Genomic DNA, 21,670 nt, shown 5'->3' with positions numbered 1-21,670 from the left:
ACCCTGATATGTTTTCACCATTTCATAAAGTGTTTATTGAGGATGGTAACACAGGATAAATCATGCAACAGCTCAGTAAAAAAAGGGAATCATTTAAAGGATGAAGAATGGTAACTGGTGCTGCTGATTCTGAAAAGTTTATAAAAAAAATATTAATTGTCCAAAAGTGACATCGAAAACCACTTGAAGCTGAACATGGAAGTTGCTTATAAAGCATTCATTAATAAGAAAATGTAGATATTATTTAAAATGATCACCCACAGATTTCTGTAATCAACAACTTACAAGCCTCCCATTCCTACACCTGTAATGGTGGAGCAGGGCTGGACATCCGAGATATTTAACCTTCTCTTCCTGAACAAACAACACAGTCACAAACATTTGCCAGTAATTAACACAATCACATCTCTCACCCCGCACAACCTGGGCTGCCAAGTGCTTTCATTATCGGGATTACCCTCCCAGACATCATGGCAGAACAGGAAAGAGCCCGTCCTTGTGGTCCAAGTGATTTCCTCACTGCCCTCTTGCCATCCGTCTGTTTTAGAAAGGGAACAACTACATAATGTGACTGTTCCCCTTCTAGCACCAACATATATTTTGAATAAGGAACTCCATGTCAGCAGATGGCACAAAGACTGGGCACCAGCACATCACATCAAACATTGGTGGTTTCAGATTTAGAGTTGACATATATTTGCCTTTTGGAAAAAAAAATAAATATAGTGGAATGAAAACTGAATCAAAGGGAAAGAACAGATGACTACCATCCATCAAGGATGCACATATTTGTGCAATGAAAAAAAAAACAAAAGAAAAAAAAATCAGTCATTTCAAAGAAAATCTTGAAAATTAAAAAAAAAAAGTTTGCACTTGTTCCTGGTCATAAACAATCTCACAAAAATCTCACTTTTGGAACTATTCCAATTGAAACCATACACTGAATTTATTAATACAGTATAAGTTTCTTTATGTAAAAAATCTTTATACATAGTAATAAAAAAGATAAAGGCAAGATGCATCAAACAGAAATCTGCTGGTTGTTTTTCCTCCGTTCTTACAGAGCCGCTGATGACTACCTGCACTATAAAGAGCTGTGTTTCTGACTTTCTGTCTCAAGCATCTTCACCTTTGCTTGTGATAAGGATTGTTCTGTCCAAGCATCCAAAAGGACAGATGCTGGTGATGTTTTGGCACTTACGCTGGCAAACTGAGCTTCTTTCCCTTGAGAACTGCAAGGAAAAGTGGGAAAGAAAACAGTCAGCAAAACAAAGCTGGGATGCAGGAGAAGCACACACTGTTAAAATGTCAAAGGGATCAAAACCTTCCACACCAAATGGGTTCACTACTGACACTCCTCCCAGGCTGCCTCTCTCTCTTCAATACACACTGGTAAAACTAGAATTAACAATTCTAACCTTGCCCTCGTGTGGCACTCTGGAGTTCCCCCTTTTCATCCTCATAGGAGATGCCAGCCCCTCACCACAGCCTCTTAAGAATTATGACTAAAATAACACAGCCCCACGCAGCTTTGTGGTTACATGATAGAGGCTGAAGTTTGAGTAAGGGCAGAATTATTAATGCCCCCAGCAGAATGTCTGCTTCTTATCTCAGTATAAACAGAAACATCCAAAACACCTTCCAACTTTTACAGTATTTAAACCACTGAGAAAGGTGTCTGTAAGCATTTCTGCAAGAGGGGAAGCAGGAGGATCATGCTTATCCATGGAAGGCAACAGCAATATATATTCAGCCATACTTAAGTTTTTCCAGAAGTTCATCAGACCATTTACCCATACCCCAAAACAAATCCTCAGAAATGCCCCACACTAGCAGAAAGTGTACTCGATAAATGAAGGATATTTCAGAACTAATTAGCACACAGAATTAACGAGCTCGTAATGCTGTTGTACCAGATATGAGCCTGTTAACTGCTGCATTCCACAACCTGAAGCTGGAAGTTTCTGCATTACTCACCTTTTGTAACATACAAATAGAAGAAGTCACAGTACAGAACGGTCTGGACCACACCAGCAACAACAGCTATGAGGTCAAAAAATCCCTCAAAGTAGTAGCGCCAAATCCAGTTGACTAAGTACAAGGCACGGTACAGACCCAGGAAGAAAAGATAGTGAGTAGTGATGGTCTCTGCTTCCCCAGTTTTGCTGATCATAAAAAGTTGAGGGAGAATAGCAACTGATTCAAGATAGATGGAGAAGGTCCAAAGTATCTAAAAGGGAAAAAAAAATACAGGTATATTCAACTGTCTTACTGATAACAGCAGGACAGAAAATATTTTACTTGGCTTGACTTTTTACTCTCTAGCAATGTTATGGATGAATACCTATTCATACAGGTACAGTGTCTTGGCAAACTTTCCCTGGTACAGGAAAAACTAAGTGAAAGCTTCATCATCAACCAGAGGATGGGAGAAGGGAACTCTCCTGGCAGACAGCAGACTCCAAACCAGCTCTCTGCTGATCTGGCACACACAGGTTTAATTGTGAGGGAATTGTGTGCATGCAGTTCACATTATCATGAAATGCAGCTTACAGAGTCCATGATGTGAAAGCTGAAGGGAAGATGAGGTTCTATTTCCCCCGTAATGTTCGTCCATTTTTTATCTATTTGTTTAAAGAGGGAGTTAACACACAAAAAAATGTCTTGAAGTGTTGCAATTCAAATTCCCTTACTCTGTAATAATAATCTCAATATAACAATGTAGCTCAGTCCCTCTAACACAACCATCTAAAGTTACTCTCTATTTTGCAGGAAAAATTACCTGTTTGAACTCTCTATATTTTTAATATAATTTTTCTGCAATTAAACACATAGCTGCATTTTAAATATAATACAATTATTTTTAATAATCTAGACTATTCACAATTCTATAAAATTTAAGTAGTAGTATAATTCCTTTTGTTTTCACCAGGTGGCACTAACCATTCACAAACTGCATTCCTGGGGATTTTTTTTTAACAAATAGAACAAAAGAAATTCTGAATTAATACAGCCATCAAAGTGTACTGGGAAAAACACAGTGTTCTGCTTAGTAAAACAATCTGATAACAATGCTGGCCTCCTGAGGTGCCTTAAATTTGCACAGGCATCTACACCACACAGATTAATTGAGGAAAGGATTAGCCTGAACCTACTAAAATGGACACCCATCAACAATTCACTGGTCAGGCTAAAAACGCTAATCCTCACACTCTAAATACTTCAGTGAAAAAAACCCATCATCTCCTGCCCACAATCAACTCACCTCCAGTGGAGAGAAGTCATGATTGACAAGGAAAGAGAGCCCACCCACAGGAACTATCAGAAACTCCACTCGGAAGGTGTCGTGGTTTCCATCGTAGGTGGCCTTGAACTTCATGTAGATCAGGTACACGGTGGCGTACGAGCAGGCGATGTAGATGAGCTGAGGGCAAGCAAAGAAACAACCCCAAAACAATCCACAGAGGTTCCAGGATTAAATCACACTCCCTGAGTAAGCACCAAGAGGAGTAAGAGTGGTCTTTTTTCATTCTTTGCATTGTTTGTGTGGTTTTGCAGGCTGTTGGTGGTGCTTAACTTTTGTCCACAGAGTGGTAATTCAAAATGAGTGGTTCTGGGCTCTGCTGGTTTTGTGCTTTAAAGGCATCACATGCCCATGGTTGAAGACCCAAAGGTGAAGACCCTTTCCAGAACTAAGGCAATGACTGAAGAAGGAACACATGTTCTGCAACTGCAGGGGAAACACTGGTCCCCAACATTTAGGTTAAAAATGTGCAGATGCATGCACACAATAAGAATGGAAGGGGCCTTCCTACATTCAAAAAGCCCAGGGTGGTGCGGCTCATGTGGCAATTAAAAAAATACCCAATAAGCCCCATCTGGACAACCATTTAGCGTATCACAGGTTAGCTGAATTGCTTTGGACCTTGAAACATCTCTAAAATCTGAAGAGTGGCAAGTGGACACTGTTCTTCACCAACCAACAGGCCACAAGACCTGCACGACTGAGAGAAGCAATGAACTAGAATTCAATCTGAGCTCATGTTTAACCACTTTGAATGGTTACAGCACAGCAGACCTTTTTTGCTTCCCTGTAGAATAAGCAAAAAGCTTCATTTTACAGGTGGGAAAACAGAACTAGAGAGAATCTACGACTTTCTAAAGGTCAATCTGCCATCATCAGGACAGAGCTCATTGTCCTGGAGTCAACACAGTACAGCAGACTAGACAAATATTTTAGCTTCTGCCAGTTTCAGCACAAAGATTAAACGTTCCAAACCATTTATTACATTAAAAAACTGAAGAACTAACAGATTAAAAATCTCACTATTTGGAGATGCTATTAATCATTAAATGCTCTGCTCACAAATAAAAAATCCTACAAATACTGGATTAAGGAGCTCAGAATCCAAAGGCTCTGCTACATGAGCACCCTGGCTGAGTGTAGATAAAGAACCACAGGACAGGATACAGAGAATCTTTATTAAGGGTGTAAACTAATCACAGCAGGTATGGTCATAGAAGACACTAAGAAAGTGTGAATAAATCCAAATTTCTTATATTACAGATTTCTTCATCTCAAGAATCCCAGCTCTCGAATTCTCAACTCAAGTTCTCTCAAGTTCTCACAATTGTGTAACATTATATACTCCTACACATATATAAATATTACACAAAATTGTGTTGGGACACTCAAGCAGCTTCATCTTGACACCACAATAAAGGGCTGAAAAGAATTCTATCTAACAACCTTTCTAAGCAGTAACCTTTGAAACTGAAATAGAGACTACCATTTTGAAAGTCAGTATTTCCACACATTTCTTTTCTGGTTAGGAGGGCTGCAGAGCAAAGATGTGGTGGTCATGGCCCTGAATCACAACCAATAAATAAATAAATGGCAAAATTCCCCTACCTGCTCCTTTAGTGTACCTAATGGTACCTTCCAATCAGAAATTACATTTGGAAAAAGCTTCTGTTTCAAGAATATTTTATTTAACCCACAGCTCTTCATCTATACTGTTAATATTAAAACTTGAGCATACCTATTTCACTTGTTGGAAAGCAAGTGTGAGTATAAGACACAAAATTTTATTTTGTAGTATTATTTCCCTAATTCATCCATATATTTTGCAATATTGATTATTTTAGTCTTTCCTCTTGGCAAAGTTGTACTACCCTCTAAACTAAAGCTGAAAAGCATCAAGAAAATCCAAGAATAATGGAATTGGATTAAAAGAACACAAACACACTGCCCTCTCCCAGACTACTGCTTTATTTTCTTGTATTCAGCACCAGAAATTGCAGGAATGAGTAAGTAACAAACTTAAATTTAGGCTCACTGACATTCAGTGGGCAAGTGACAGGGGTGTAACTCACAGAAACTACATTTCTTAGAGCTTACTCTGGTGAACTTTTGATCAGTCTCTGACCAGACAGTAGCTGCAATTCTGGCAGTGCATTCTGAATACTAATTTACCTTGTAGTGAATAAAAGGAGATTTACTTGAGCTTTAATGTCTCAGTTGAGAAATACAGTTTATTTGAACCATTTTCCAAAAGCTTGTCTTTTCAATAACCAAAATGCCATGTGTTCCAAATGTCACGGTGCCGATATAAACATTTTTTTTTAATTGCATGTAGAGTGCAAAAAAAAAAAAAAAAAAAAAAAAAAGAAGGCAGGATTTTGAGTCCATCTTCAACCACCTTAATCCAAAGTCCATCTAGAACTTTGGTGCAGTGGGTCATTAAAAATGGCTTCTGATAAAGAAATTATGCACTCTGCATGCAACCTCACTAGCTTTTCTAACTTTTCAGTATACTCTACCTTCATAGATGTGTTATACAATGAAATGAATGAAGTGAAGAGGTCCAGGTAACGGGTAGTGAAGACCAGTGCAAACAGAAGCTGGCTTTTCCCAGAAATACCTAAAGCAATAAAGGAAATAATTAATCATTCAGAAAGTGATGAGGTGCTTTGAAACATTTGATGACCAGGATGAGAAAGGATATATCCTTTATTTTTAAAGTTGATCACAAAATTAGGACAAAATCTAAGTTCCCACACTGTACAAGCAGAATTCTAAGCCCACACAGCTCAGCAGTGTGAACATTACCCTGTACTGGAAGAGGTGCTGGCACTACACAAGGTTTAGAAGTTACTCACAGCAGGTAGTGTCATCCCCAAAAATATCACCTGCAAGCTATCTGCTCTGTATTATCACTGGGCAAGGCTGCATTAGCTTTCAGTTCTCAGAGTGCTCTCACATGCCTCAGAACAATCTTTAGATGCTGAATAGCTGGAAAGGTACAAGGGCAACAGACAGAACAGACCCAATGACAAGCAGGTGGTCTGCAGGCACCAATAATGGGATTTTAGAGGAATACACAGATTTTAAAACATAAGGCAATTCAATTCATAGACTCAATTGGCCACATGGTGAGAAAAACATCAAACAATCAAACCCACTTTGTTATTATGTACTAAAACAAAATTTTAAACAGAGAGAGAAGTGAGATGAAATGTCAGACATCTACACTGCATCTTCAAAGCAACTTTCGATTCTAGGTCAAAGCCCCAATGTCAAAATGTTTGTTTGTACTTCAGGCACTAGAGCACACTTAGAAACATAAAAGCTTTGCACAATCAGTCACTAAAAGCTTCTGAAAACTGAGGTGAAGCATCCCTCCATAATACTGATGTGGTGGTGTGTCACAGCAGGGGGACAAAACAACCTACTCTGTGCCTCTATCTTGTTATTCCAATTATTCTTGTTTTCAGTCATCCAGGGCGAAAATAATTGAATCTGTTCAGCTAAGCATGCAAGTCTTGTTCAAAAAACAAGAGGGAAAAATACTCTGTAGGAGAGGGTTATGATGCAAGGCTGAAAATCCTTGTCCCTTTACACAAAGATATTTCTAGAAAGGCTTTTATTAACAGTGCCATAAAGCAATTAGGAGAAGGCAATCTGCTATGGCTATTGAAGTCCTTTTTCACTCCAGCTTAAGGAACATGGAATAAACTGCTGCAGATGAAGGAATTTCACTTATTAAGTACAAGAATGGCTGAAACAGTAACAATTAGAAAGGGGTGTGTTTGCAACTTTTATATGTGAAATGTCTGCAAGGCGAGCCTGATGTGCCACCTACAGAATGGCCCAAGTACAGTACAGGGAACATAAACCATCTCAAAACCTGCAGGTTGGGTTGTAAACTATAAAACACAAGCTGCAAGTATTACAAACAACACCCCCTCAAACAAAAAAAACCCAACAAACAACAAAAAATGACAAAACACACGAACAAACCACCTCCCAAAGTTTAGAAAAAAAATACATTTCATATCTCTTGAACTACAACCACATTGCACAGCCAGCTGAAGCAGCACTCTGGGCTCATCCCCAGGTGTGCTTGTTTGCTTGTTGGCATCACAACTTGCCAATAAAACCTCTCAGCAAGCAAAGCTGTCCTAAGGTCAGAATCCACAAGACAAAGAAATCCACCCGGGCAGATTACAGAACAGCATCATACCCCAGAATATAATTAAGCTAAATTATTTATATGCTATTTTCTTTTAGCAAATAACCGGGAACAGCAAAAAAAAAAAAAAAAAAAGAAGCAGCATATAAGAGATATTAATTATTGATAACAGCTATAAATTTGGATCTGGATATACTGTCATAAATATATATAATATCCTTTACAAATTCTTCTAAGCCATTGCCAGTCTCACCTCCCAAAGATGTAATTTTTATTAAGCCATTAATATTCTCACTGATTTTTCAATCTTTAAAATAGTTGTGAAATTGTGAAAACCCACCCTAGATCCAAGATTAAACTGATTTTCAAGTAAAGTAGACTAGACTAGGCAAGGTTTAAATTGTAGAACAAAGGCCTACAAAGGGACAGCCAAACCAGGAGAAACGTCTAAACCACAAGCACAAACAGGGCCAGGGAACAGGTAAACACAAAGCTGTATGACTTTGGTGCATTTCAAAACTTTAGAGAATGTATCAATGTCTGTGTCACAGCACTGACCCTGGCTCAGGGCTGGCAACTGCAACACACTGAGGCTACAATGGTATTATTCTCATCTTTCTACCTTTCCTTTTACTCCCAAAAATATTACTTAGTTCTTGAACTAAATAAAAATGTTTTTATGCCTTCTTCCAAAGCTCTGGGCTCAAATTTGGAGGAGCCAAACCTCTCCATTTTGTTTTATCCTCACATGTGGAAAAACTCCTTCAACTTCTGTGCTCCAGCTTGGCTGAAAGCCATAGCATGAAACTTTAATTCGGGTGATTTTCACAGCCAGGCAGGAGAGCAGAGCTGAAATTGCAGTACTTTCTTATCAACTTCATTTTGCTGTGTTGAGTCAGGTAAGAATAACAGGCAAGAGCAGGGGCACTGAGCTGTGGAGTGTGTACAGCACTTACCAACTATGAACTGCACATCACAGCCATAAAACCTACAAACAGAAGTTCTTCTAAGGAAGCTCAATCCATACTTTGCCATGGAAACTTCACAGACTTTTTAAAATAAAGTAATTTAGTTTAGTACCAAGTCCGCATCAGCCACAGAACCATGACTTCTTTGGTTCTGCTAACAAGTACCAGCATTAAAACTCCTGTGCTTCCAATTTAAAAACCCAATCTAATTTTAAAGACAAATGTTCCAACTGAGAAAGAGAATACTTTTCTTCAAAGAGAGAGAAAAAAATTCAAAGCTACCTAAAGCAGCAGTTTTTGAGAAAATACTGACAAATTAGCAGCAGCCAATGGCAAAGTACTGTCAGAAGTCTTCATCTTAGCATATTATCTGGCCCACAGTAGAGACATAAAATTGAGATACAGCTACATTACCTACCAAAAGTACTACACATTTACTATCGACACTACTTTTTTAGAGTATACAGCATATAATTTGACAGCACTGCAACTGCAGCTCACCTTTAACACTTGATAAATGACACAGAGAAATGTGAATCAATTTTCAGGCAGTAATTTGCACTGCAAACAATGTAATTTGACTTGAAATGGGTAAGAAAATACAGTCGGAACAGGACAATATTTGAAAGCACAAGATTCCTCAAGTCTCATGAATTTCCCAATTATGACATGATGTCAATAATGGAGTTATCTACTACATTCTCCACGGCTCTTCCTAATGATTTTTGAATGGTTATTTTGAGTGGCAAACATTTTTCCAATTTCTAAATTTGGAAACTCAAATAACCAGACATGCAAAAAATTGTTTCCCTGTCAGCTCTAAAATTCTGAAGTCACGATTTGATTTGCTTTCCCCTTGTTCTCTTTTCAACCTACTGAATAAATAAAAAAATAATTAAGTTTCTCCAACACAGAAAACATGGACTGCTTCCAAGCACAGACGAGCCTGGCCTCTCCTATCTTCTTCAATTAGAGGAGTCACCTCTTAAGAAAGAAAATGGGGACTATGAGTCTTCAAAAACCAGCAGGTTGCAGCAGAGGTGCACAGGCTGTCTCCCTCATTTCCAGCTGCTTTTACAGGGCTCCGAGTTCTCCTGGAACAAAGGCCTCAGACACGCACAGATGCAACCAGAAGAGAGGAGTCGGCACCATGTGGTTTGCCAGCTCTTCATGGATCACAGCCTGCAGTTCAGCCAGCAGTTAGAAGCCCTTATTTATTTTCAAAGCCTCTACTGCTTCAAAAGTGCCCAGTAAAGTAGCAGCTGGTTTGCCCGCGTTTCCTCGGTCACCAATAACCACGAGGTATAAGTTTATTTAATTTAGAAATGGCTCTAATAACCATACAATGTAAAGAAGTGGCAGAAAGGCCTCTAATAAGAGGCTCTTTGCAGCTACTCAACATTAACTGGTAACTACTTACATTGTCATGTATGACTTTACAAACATATGCAAATGTATATTTACAAAGGTTTCATCAACAGAAACCTCAACTGACAACAATGCACCACTAGGACAAACCCAGTAGAGCCCCCAAAACAAAATTATTTGTTCATATTTCTTCGAGGTACTCATGGTCTTCTCATTCTAGACAAACCTGTCAGGCCCCAGACACCAATCTCACAGCAGCAACACCAATGTGGATTTACTCCTGAGGACTCAGGCAGAACTAGAAGATACCAAAGAAACAACCCCTGACAAACTCATCCCTGCTTCTTATGTTTGTTTTTTTTTCCTCAGGAAAATGAATTAAGCAACTATTTTCTACTGAAAGAGCTCATGCACGTGTGTTTGTGTCCAGGGACACTGGCTAATTTGAGAAAGAGGAGAGCTGTATCACCTATGTATGTGATACAGACCTGTTTACTTTTCTGTCCTGGAGAAGGCTGTACCAATGATTGGTGTGAGGTTGCTTTCTTATGAATAAACCCCCAGTAGCAGAGATTCTCAATCACAACTGGCTTAAGAAAAGCAACATCAGGTCACTTTTTAAGTAGAAAGATGGGACCAGGTCACATTGTACTATACTGAGTAAATTAACCTCACATCCAAAGGTCACTTAAGAATCTCTTGGCTCAAACCCTATCTGAATTTCAGCCTTGCAACAGAATTTCTCATTTTCTTTCTTCAGACAGTAAATGATATTCAGCTTTTAGATCATTAACCCACCTGGTGCTTTTAATCTCAACTGCATTTCTCAAACACAGGACAAAACTCTACACAAGAGCTGGAGGAGGCAAGGCCGTCTCCTGCCAGATCCAGGCAGGATTCCTGGGATGCACTACAGCCTGAGCCAGGTAAGTTCACCAGGAAGGTGCTCTTGTGCTCCACAACCTCAGGAACAATAGCTCTGCACTACTGCTGAGTGTGGGACATGGAGTCACTTGCTTGACCTCTTTTGTAAAGTTGGGAACAGTTTCTATTTTAAGTCTGTTTCAAACCAAAGCTATTAGTTTACTTTTTAAAAAACAAAACTATTCATTCACTTTCTTTTGTGCTACCAAGTGATTAGGCAGTGATTTGACAGGACAACACACAGAACCTGTACTTCCTCCTACCTGCAGTGTAAATCTCTTTCATTTCCCCATTCTCAGTTATTTCAGGTTACAACTTATATTTAATTCTTCATGCTTTTAACCGAAAACTTTACAGATACATCTGTTTTCTGATTTCAAGAACAATGGCCCTCACTAAAGAAGGAGGAGTTCAGTGGAGAGAAGGCAAAGTCAAGCGCACAGTCGAAGTCCCGTGCACAGCCCAGGTATTCGCGGGGCGCGGGAGATCCGCTCAGCATTACAGTGCACGGAAATGCCCATTTTGAATGACAACTCCCAGTTTTCTGAAAGAAATCAGCTCTGCTGCAGTTATGGGAACTGCCTGCAATTCCCTCCAACCACCACAGCGTACAGCCGACGGGGGAAAGCGAGTCCCGGCTCACGGAACTGGAGCACGCCCGTTCGAGCGGGGGGGACGCGGCGGCGGCGGGGGGCAGCGGAGCGGGGCTCCCGGCCGGACCGGCGCGGCTGCCGCTGCCACGTCACACAGGCCCGCGGTCCGCCGGCATCTCCCTGCTGCCGCTTCCTACTGCCAGCCGGCCCGGCCGACAGCGAACCCTGCACCGCCCGAACGGCGGCACGGAACACAGTTCAATTCCTGCACAAAAGCCACGGAGAGGGGGAGCGTGAGGGCGCCGCGGAGAGAAGGGGAGAGCGGGGAAACTTCAGAGGCTGCGAACCGCGACTCAGCGGCGGCCGGCGCTGCACCAAACCCGCGGACACCGGCGGCCCAGGGGCCGGGCGCGGCCACGGCGAGCGAGGGAAGGGATGGAGGGACAGAGGGATGAAGGGAGGGCGGCTGCCCGCCCCGCGGGGGACGAATTCCTGCCCCCACCCGCTCCAAACCGGCCTCCCCATTCATTCTCCTGCCGCCGGGCAGTTACGTAAGGAAGGAGCGACCCTCCTGGACACAGCCAGAGCGCCGGTGCACAGGGATTAAAGTACAAATAATGGCAACCACTACCTACACCTTTCAGGGAATGGCAGCTCCCGCCGGCGCACCCCCACCCGGAGCGGGGATGCGCCTCCTCCTTCCCCCTCTCCCGGCTGCCCACCCGCTTCCAGCGCTTCATTTGGAGGGGGCCGAGTCGCAGGGAGGTCAGGAGGAGGGCAGAGCCCCCTCCCCTGCACGGACGGGAACGACCGTCCCTTTTCACCGGGCCGAGTGTGCCCGCCCGCCCCGGGGGCGCTCCAGCGGGGTCAGTCCCGTCCCCGCCTTTCCCCGCTACACCAGGGCCGCCTCCCGGGCCAGCGAGACAGGCGGGACCCCCCCCCCTGCCCCGGCTCGCCGCGCTCTCCCCGGGGCGCGGTCCTTGCGGGGCCATCGCAGCGCCCCGAGGCCGCGGCGAGCTCGGGGCGATGCCGCCCGGCCCCGAGAGGCTCCCGCGGGGCTCCGCGGCCCGGAGCCGCCCGGCCCGTCCCGCCCCGCGGCCTCCGCACGCACCCGCGCAGGAGCGGCTCTTCCAGATCTTGAGCAGCAGGATGATGATGGCCGCCAGGTGGGACAGGTCCCCGGTGAGGCGGAAGATGTTCATGGCGGCGGCAGAGGCGGCGGCGCAGCCGGAGCCGGGGAGCGAAGATGGCGCAAGCTCAGCGGGCACCGAGCGACGTGGCCCGGGGACGTGGCCAGGCAGCCCCGCGCCGGTGCACGCCGGGAAGCGGGGGGAGCGCCCGCCCCGCCCCGCCCCGCGCCGCCCTCACGGCGGGGCCGCCCCGGCAGCCGCGGCCCGGGCGGGCCGAGGGCAGCGGCAGGACGCAGCTCTTGGGGCGGCCGAGCCGCTGATCTGTGTGTATACATATATATATAAAATAGCGAATATGATATATATTATATGTATATTTTGTTTTGTTTTGTAGGCCAACAGTGTGAAAATCTACAGCAGCTATTAGAGAGGGTCCAGCGGAGGCCATAAAGGTGATGAGGGGTCTGGAGCGTCTCTCTTGGGAGAGACTGTGAGGGCTGGGCACTGTAAGGCTGGAGAAAAGACTGAGGGGGGACCTCATTAATACGTGTAAATATCTCAAAGGTGGTGCCAAAGGGGTCACAGAATCATGGAATCACAGAATGCTTTGGCAGGGAAGGGTCCTTAGGGATCTCGTTCTGCCCCTTGCGGGGCAGGGATGCCACTCACAGGACCAGGGTACTCGGGACCCCGTCCAGCCTGGCCCGGAACACTTCAGGGATGGAGCAGCAACAGCTCCTGTGGGCAGCCTGTGCCAGGATGGGGCCGGACTCTTCCGTGGTGCCCAGTGACAGGACCAGGAGCAATGGCCATAAACCAAAACAAATTTCACCTCAACACACGGAAGAACGTTTTTACATTGTGTGTTGCAGAACACTGGGACAGGCTCTTCTGGGCGATCAGGGATTCTCCCTCCCTGGAGACATTCCAACCTCACCTGGACATGTTCCTGTGTCATAGCTCCAGGTGACCCTGCCTTGGCAGGAGGGTTGGACTGGGTGATCTCCAGCTGTCCCTTCCAACACTAACAATTCTGTCATTCTGTGTAAACTTCCAAGAAAAAAAAAAAAAGAAAAGCAATTATTTCCTCAATAATCATGCCTTCAGAGTCAGCATGCTACCTCTTCAGCATCCTTAATCCCTAAAACAGGACATGACCAGCAAAATTCAGTGGACAGTTCAAAAGAGGCATCTCCTCTTAATAACTCTCCAATGTTCTCTGTAAAAAAAAAAAAACAACAATCAAAAAATAGCAAAGAAAAATAGGAATAGCTGCCCCAGAACAAGATTTCTTCTGGTTATAGAAAATGGGTAATAGCTTATTCCAGGTAAACAGTGGTGCTTTGTTGGGTAGCTCATTTCTTTAAAATCTCTTAGTTTACATTGTTTCACACCCTGTTTGAGGAAATAGTGTAAGGACTTTACTGTTACAGAATGATACTGGAAAGTTCCCGTAGCAGAAGGTTATGGATTGCTTGAAATCTATGGAAAGGATCCTGACTACAGTCTTTTAATTTTTCTGTTTAAAATGTGCACAAACACTGAAATCTTTAAAGAGTTTACATAATCCTGAGAAGAGAGAAATGATTAGTACCTGCTACTGAGTTTTTTTAGTAAGTACCCACAGTGTGACAAAACCAAATTTACTTATTTTCAGAGATGAGGAATCAAAGCCTGTCCTCTTATAACACTGTGTTTACAAGTACAGCAGTACAACTCCTTGACAAGATCCATAGTATCTCTTACCACTTCCTAATAGAGGAGAGGTTGTATGTTGCATTTGAAGTTTTATAGATCTGAACTCCAACAGAATAACAATTTTAAACAGATATTGAATAATGTTTGGCATCAAATGATGTTTGATGTAACCACCAGTGAGCTGCCTACTTGACGAAACATGTTAAAAACCCAAATATAGGACTTGGAGAATTTGTACTGAACACGACGGCATTTGGCAGAACTCTCCAAATCTGTGGTTCCAACTGCAACAGGAGGGGAGAAAGTAAAAAATCATAACTATAACATCAGCAGCTGCAGTGCTGAGGCACTTCTATCACTGCACACGTGTGAGGTCTGAAAACATAAATATGGCTCAGAGCAGTGGCTGGACCAGCCTGTTTGACACGGGCTTGATTGAAATGTGTACATTTCATATATCAGATCTCAACAATTCTGAAAGGGTGAATACTGAAATAAAAGTAGCTAACAAAACCACTGGCAGATGCATATTGGGAATCTATTTAATAGATATATTAAAGGCAGAGAGCTGACATCCATTCTCTCAACCCCCTCCTCAGTTCATGCAGTACATATTCAGAACTTGTTTGTGATCTAGGTTGTTTTCTGACATCTGATTAAATGTTGAAACATGTCAGGCCCCAGTTAAAGATGACCTAGGGCAGTTTCAGCTTGTGCATCAAACCAATGGGATTTTAACTCTAGCAATGGCTATTCTTTGATAAATCAATACAGTTCACTTCCATATACAATGGTTAAAAATTATTGAGGGAAGCAGGACCAGAAAATATTCCCCTCCTGTATCTGTGACAGATTAGCATTTTCCACTGTTTTCATAGTTCTCCTACAGGAATTTTCTTTTGGCTTCTCTCTTTTTGTCTTTGTCCCTCAAAGAGAAGTTTACAAATATTAAGATGTTATTAAATATTTGTAAGGCTAATTATACCAGCTAAAACATTAGAAGATAAATGTTATACTGTTGCCAGCAAAGCAAGAAATCCATCAATCACAATTCCTCTAGTTAATATTTCAACGTTCAGTCACTTGGACTGTGAGCTCTGAACATGCCTGTGTTCCTGCATCATGAGGGCAAGAAAATCCTCTCATTAATCCGGATTGGGAAACCAGACTGATGCTGAACAGAAAGCAACAGAAGAGACAGATGGACATGGGTTGCTTTCTACTCATTGCCGAAAAAATGCGATACATTTTGTGGCTATCTATTTTTGGGTACAAATAAAGAACCAGATGTGAATTTTGATAAAAATATCCTATGGTGCAAAACTCCTACATGTCCTGATGCCAGGCAAGGTCCAGTGAGGTCTTTAAGGTAGTCTAAGGACTGAGTAGATAGATGGTGTGATAATGGATCACAGTCTTAACTAAAATATGAAATTATGGGTACCTGGATAGCTCACAGGTCTGTTTTGTGCTTTGACAGGTTTGTTATTTATCTGCACTTTCCAAGAGCATGCTGTGTAACAACACACAAAATACTCTTTCAGGGGAGCAATTCCAAATGTTCTGGGGTAAAATAAAAGAAATTTAACTTACAGTGGAGTTTTTGTTTATTCTTTGCACCTGTCTTTTCTATCCAGTTTCCCTCCTGCCTTACTGGAAAAGGAATTCAGATCCCCCCCTCCAACAGCACTGGAGTAAACAGTCCCCAAGGCTGTCTCACATCATATGGCATGGATGAGAATATTTTACTAATCAGGACTATAAGGTTCTTAGCTCTCCTTATCCCATGCCTACAGATCTTTCTTTAAAACAAACAAACAAACAAACCCAAAATAAAAACACCAACCCAAAACACATGCACCAAAAAACCCCAAAAACTTATCAAAAACATGTAAACATTTTCACTGAAATAGAGAGACCCCATTGCTTAAAGCTGTATATCAGCCTGAAATATCAACCTTTTTAGAGAAAAGAAGGAAAAAAAAAGAAGAAGAGATTATTTGAAATTTGATTTTTACTTCTAAGGAGAACAGGGGAATGAGGTGCTGCAGTTTGATGGCTGTTCCTTGACTGCCATGGGGAAATTGGCAGTGTCCCACTGGGAAGCAGTGTGTGGTATCCATAACCACAATGCAGCAGGAGCCAAAATATCCACGGTGCACTGTGGTACCTGCTCGAGTGACACATTCCGGGTGGCTGCTGATTCCTTGCTCCTTGCTGAGTGCCATTTCAGTGAGTCAGGCCTCTCCCTGAGCCCCGGGTGCACTGGGCAGGCTGGCACACCTTGAGCAATGTCTCACATCGGCTCCAAGGGGCAGCCAGTGGCACTCGGACAAGGTCCCAGCCTAACAGGATGGGGTTGCAATTTGTGTTACTGGAAAGTGAATGAGGGAGTGATGAGCCCTAGGCTCAGCAGTGAAGTGATTAGCTAAATCTGCCATCATGCAGTACATAATTGCCTCTGGAATATTTGAGCAGATTATACAGAGGTATAAAGGGCTTCTTAAAATTAAGGAGGAATGCCTTTTTTTTTCTTTTTTTAACAGCATCTTTAGAGCTTTCACACTGAGGAGCTGGTTAGCTCTGATGTGACAGATTGAGATCACTGGGAGTCAAACATTCCATGCACTGTACAAAACCTGTCAGCAGCCACAACGCCAGCTTTAACAGGGACACTTTTCAGACACTGTGGATGGGTGGTTGTTTTCTTCCTTTCAGGGCTTTAGAGATACCACAGATGTGGCATTCACCTCAGTATCAGGTCATAGGGATATTTTTTCTCCTGCTGATCCAGAACCAGTAGCTCTTTCTAAACACATTTCTGAACATAAAGGTATCAGGCAGTGAAATAATAATCCAACAAAACATTTCTTCCCTTCTGTTAAATCCTGAAGAATCCTACATTTATTCACACTAATGACATTAAATTCCTCCTCTCACATACTGCTGGACAGGGTCACCTGTCACAGGGCTCAGAGCACTCAGAGGAGCCAGACCTACCCCAGAGCTGTGACTGCCAGCGGTTGGATGGTTGGATGTACATCCCACAGGATGTATGGCACTGTCCAACAACCATCAGAGGAGTCACAAGTGGAAAGGAGAGCTGCAGTTCTCACCATAAGCAGATAAAACTATCATGACATATATTCAAGAGCAGATTTATGCACAATTTTTTTTTCTTTCTCAAAGATCTAAAAGAACTAAAAAGAATGTAGGAGAAATTAAGCTTAATTTTCCAGCCATTTCTTTTCTGATTTGTTCAAAGACTGATGGAGCTGTGCAACCTCTTGTGTTTTCATTTATTTCCTCTTATATCTGCTCCCAAGCAACCTCACTTGACCTTATATTTGACCTTTGATTATAGTTGGTTTAAACAAATGTTACCCACATCTACAAACAGCAACATTTTTTTAAGAATCAAATCTTTATACCACATTTCTCTGTAGCATATTCTTCCCCAAGATCCTGATAATGCAAAAAGAGAGGGACTGTGAGACATTTTTCCCATGAATGCATTCCAGTGCAGGTGATCACGTGCATGTTGTATGCAATACACATCTGCAGAGGGTTCTGTGGTTTGTTTCATGGAAGTAAAGTGTGCATGTTTCAGTTTCCTCTGGCAGTGTGCAGGGCTGTGAATGGACAGCAGGTCACACACAGATTACATACCACGCATACTTTTGCTCTCCATGCCTTTCTCCCCTTTCCATCTATTCTTCCCACAGAAATTCAGTTTCAACAGTTTTGATGGAGGTGTCTCATGAATCCCAGATTCTGTAGAATGGGCTTTTCCACCAGTGACCTTTACAAGAGGTACATTGGCAGGAGTAAAACTGCTTTTCTACAATACTTGCCATCCAGGATGCTCACACCATCTCATGAATCAAACAGGATTTGCAATCTACCATGAAATAAGTACAACATTATATCAGTGCTCCATGTTTACCCCTCCCACATTACTCTTGTAAGAAATAGTTAAGTCCTTGACCAAATGTAAATTCAATGCCAAAGTTCTTAACATAATTATTTAATTAATAAAATATATAAATAATCAAGCAGTTCAGCTATTTAAAAGCACTTATGCCTGAAAGAAATTACAGCACAGATGGCAGAAAACAAAGAGCTCACTCCTGCTCCAATTAAAAGCTAAACTGTGACTCACATAATTGCAAATGGAATCACTCCCAGGTATATTGACAGAAGAAGATCACTTTCAACTCATATAGATTTTTGAAGGGCTTGGTAGAGCTAAGTCACGTATCTGACCTAAGCAGCTGAACTGGAAATGCTGACTGTCTTCTTGACATGAAAAGACTCTCCTGCATCTTCAGAAGTGCACACAGAATTCAAGTCAGGCAATTTCTAGAAATCAAAAAACCTTTTAGTACTTTCACATCTGAGTGAGGCAGAACTTTCTAATGTGAAAACACAGATAAAGCTTTATAATGCATTTGATTCACTGAAGCAGTTCTTGGTTTTAGTGGACATTTGCATGTGTTTGCTGGGATTAATAAAACAAACTTCTTTCTATTTAAATATATGTCTCAATCTCCTGTTCACATGCAGAAGAGGAAACACAGCTGGAGAAGCGGGAAACTTACCGTGAGGATTAGAGGAAAAAAATGCCAGGCAGTTTGCAGCAATCATAATTCTCTGCTTACAAAATGCAGAACTAAAGCATGGAGTATTATCTATAACATCACGTCACACTTGCCAGGGTTAGTTATAGGCAAAGGTAATTCCCAAAGCAGCAGACTGCTGAAGGGGGAGAGGAAAGGAGGGGGTGAGAAATGGCTCTCACTGCCCACTTTGCCAATAACAAAGCCCTGAGAATCAAGTTAGCCCCTGCTGCTGCAGGAATTACAGAATATATGGGACTGTGGTGGGAACTGTTACTCCCAACTGCAGCAAGAGCTCACATTCACCTTGCCCCAGCAGCAGCTGGGTTCTTCCCTCCTGCTCTCCCTCCCTCCCACTCCTGTTGCTTCCCACCTGAGAAAAAATTCAATTCTACTTTCAGGGCTGAGAAGCTAGATGTAATGTTTGCCATAAAGAAATACAAATGACAGTTTGGAGGGCACTTACTACAGTACAGCCCTGAATGAAAAAGCTAAACTTTTCAGTCCATGCATTGCCTTTTTTAGTCTAGAAAAAAAATAAGACTTTTGCAATGGCAAAATGGAAAACTATGCCACATGTTCGTGGTCTAAAATCATGTTGAACATCAAAATATACATTCACATGCAGAGGGGTTTTAATATGACTTTTTTCCCCCATTGTTTAAAATATTGAGCTGTGGCATGAGAAGCTAGTACTAGACACTTAAGTCACATGCTGATAAAACACAGGAAAATATCTATGGTTTATAATTATGAGAAATTCCTTATTCTAGGTCTTGTGGAAAATACTGGATTGGCAGTCCTAGTAGCATGCAGGCCCAGTGAACAGTTTTCCCTTAGTATTCCCAGGTGTACACTTCAACCCCACCTGGAGTGAAAGAACTGTCTCTTGATGAATATAAGCAGGTTTCCACGCTGCATTTTGTCACATGAAATACTCACAGTATTGCCAATGCCCTCAGTGTCAACAGTTCTGTATTGAATACAAACAGCCATGGGGAAACGACGTTTTGTAGAGGTGCTTAAATTCTAAGAGCCTGTTATCACTTCTTGTCTGAGCAGGATTTAAACCAGCAGCCCTGAGATGAAGCTATTTTATTGCAACAGCTGTAACTTTTAGTGCAGTTTCCACGACACCACACAGAAAGATAGCCCCTCTCCAGGGAATGTACACTTGAAGAAAACCCAACAAAAGGACACAACAGTCTGACCAAATTAGCCCATGTAAAAAGCACTGGTATCAGACATCAGCCTCCAAATAACAGTCCCCTGCTACCTGTCCCACCTATAATTCAAGTTCCTACCTAACACACAATCCTATATTTCAGTGATTTCTCATGAGACAGATATGCCATTTCCAGTTTTTAAACTCAAAGTACTTGCAGGGATACTGTGTCACTTGCTAATGGTAAAGCTATGGAAAGGAGATAGTTCTCATCCTGATGGTAGATGAGGGTCTTGCTGGTAAGAATTTAACCACTCTGCACTCAGAAATCTCACAGCATCTTGATTCTACTGTTCATGCTGAGTTGACACTCTTTTATCTCTAGCATCTCTGTTGTAAGCTCCAGGACACTGAAAATCAAAGCAAAGAAAAATATTAAGTCTTTTGACATGCCTTGCTTTACAATCTTAAATACTAAGTAGAATACTTAAGCATTTAGTTTGCCTAATTGGAATCTAAACTTCAAGCCCACCAGTGTTCTTCTTAAATACTAGCCTGCTAAAATGTTAAGATCCAATGAAAGTTAATGGCAATACTATACTAAATAGAAGTGTTTGTAGAATAAAATCTTATAAATAGCCCGGAATGGGCAAAACAGAGTGAAACCAAGAACATGTTCCAAATAACAATACAGTAATTGACTGGTGTTACATGGATATTTAAATACACCTTTGTTATGTTTGGCTTTACAATAAAGATAAGATAAAGTGTTTTCCCCTTGATTAGATTCAGAGATAGTCTAACCAAGGTACAAGACACCTTTGTAACACAGGAAAATTATTCAAGAATTGTTATCTTTGTATTCAAAGCAGGAAGAGGGCCATAGAGTCATTCTTCTCTGTTACAGGTGATTAGTGCTCATGCTATAAAGTTACCCCTAACTGAAAATATAACTTACCTCAAGCTCAGCCCTGGAGGGTTCAGAAAGGCAGGTGCAGTGTAAACACAGCACACAGCCAGATGCCAAAGCCAGTCAAACAAGGAGCACCTGGAAAGCAGAAGGTTTTATTTCCCAGTGTCACGCTACAGCTCAGGCCCAGAAGTCTCATCTACACCACCCCAAAGGGGTGCAGCAAATTCCAACAGCTGAACCCCAGTTACACCTCAGGTCACTTCCAGTTTAACATACCCAGCTCCAAAGAGAAGCATTTCATAGGGAGACAGGAAGAATGGACAAGAAGCTCAAGAGCTCAGGTGATCTTTACCCAGAAAACTCCTCCCTTTGGCAGACCTCCAGAGGGAACAGGTCATACATGAGAGGGAGTTGGGCTAGGAGCACTTCCCAGGTGCCTCTGGGAAGGCCTGCTCTAATTCCAGCAAGGGCATCATAGCAAGTTAGTTCCCCTTACTCCTATTTCAGCATTTTAGCTTCCCTGTCTCTTACATCTCACTGGTGTCACTGGAAGCAACAATATTTGCTGTCTGATAGGCATAAGTTCTCAACATTGTCTTGACTATGTGCAAACTCTCACTGTTACACATCCATTGACATTGCCAGTGTGACTTGCCCAGTATAAACTAAAATATGAATAAGTAAAAGGTTAAACCACTGAAGTATAGGTACTAATAGGCTTTAGTTCCAAATAGGGTGGGAATGACAGGGAAAAACTATTCAATGATCCTACAGTCTGGGTAAAGATGCTGATCCACCCCAGTACTACCTCCTTTCC

The 21,670-nt window shown here is 42.3% G+C and overlaps 2 protein-coding genes across 4 annotated transcripts in view; both read right to left on the bottom strand.

Moving 5' to 3' along the window:
- Positions 1-9: 9 nt before the first annotated feature.
- KDELR2 (KDEL endoplasmic reticulum protein retention receptor 2) lies at positions 10-12,659 on the bottom strand. Its single transcript, XM_063414454.1, has 5 exons — positions 12,440-12,659; positions 5,824-5,924; positions 3,266-3,424; positions 1,978-2,230; positions 10-1,232 (listed from the first exon to the last, which is right to left on the bottom strand). The coding sequence occupies exons 1-5, from the start codon at positions 12,528-12,530 to the stop codon at positions 1,198-1,200; spliced, it is 639 nt and encodes a 212-aa protein (XP_063270524.1). The 5' UTR covers positions 12,531-12,659; the 3' UTR covers positions 10-1,197.
- Positions 12,660-14,186: 1,527 nt separating this feature from the next.
- Positions 14,187-21,670, bottom strand: part of OTOA (otoancorin) — a 40,884-nt gene continuing 33,400 nt past the window's right edge. For 2 of the 3 annotated variants that reach the window (XM_063414392.1, XM_063414393.1), the window contains exons 29-30: positions 20,899-20,988; positions 14,187-20,350 (exon numbers count right to left, since the gene is read on the bottom strand). In XM_063414392.1, the coding sequence (XP_063270462.1) occupies positions 20,921-20,988 (68 nt within the window). In that variant the 3' untranslated portion in view covers positions 14,187-20,350; positions 20,899-20,920. The remainder of the gene's footprint in view (positions 20,351-20,898; positions 20,989-21,670) is intronic. The other variant, XM_063414394.1, reaches the window with a different exon arrangement.

This window comes from Prinia subflava, chromosome 17 (genome assembly GCF_021018805.1).
Source record: "Prinia subflava isolate CZ2003 ecotype Zambia chromosome 17, Cam_Psub_1.2, whole genome shotgun sequence".
NCBI lineage: Eukaryota > Metazoa > Chordata > Aves > Passeriformes > Cisticolidae > Prinia > Prinia subflava.
This window is presented reverse-complemented; position numbering and strand designations above follow the sequence as displayed.

Bases quoted from the DNA above. Each gene is read 5' to 3' on its own strand.
- KDELR2 (XM_063414454.1), bottom strand. From the start codon at position 12,530: ATGAACATCTTCCGCCTCACCGGGGACCTGTCCCACCTGGCGGCCATC. The intron at 5,925-12,439 runs GTGCGTGCGGAG...TTATTGCTTTAG, and splicing joins GAAGAGCCGCTCCTGCGCGG to GTATTTCTGGGAAAAGCCAG. The intron at 3,425-5,823 runs GTAGAGTATACT...GCTTGCCCTCAG, and splicing joins TGTATAACACATCTATGAAG to CTCATCTACATCGCCTGCTC.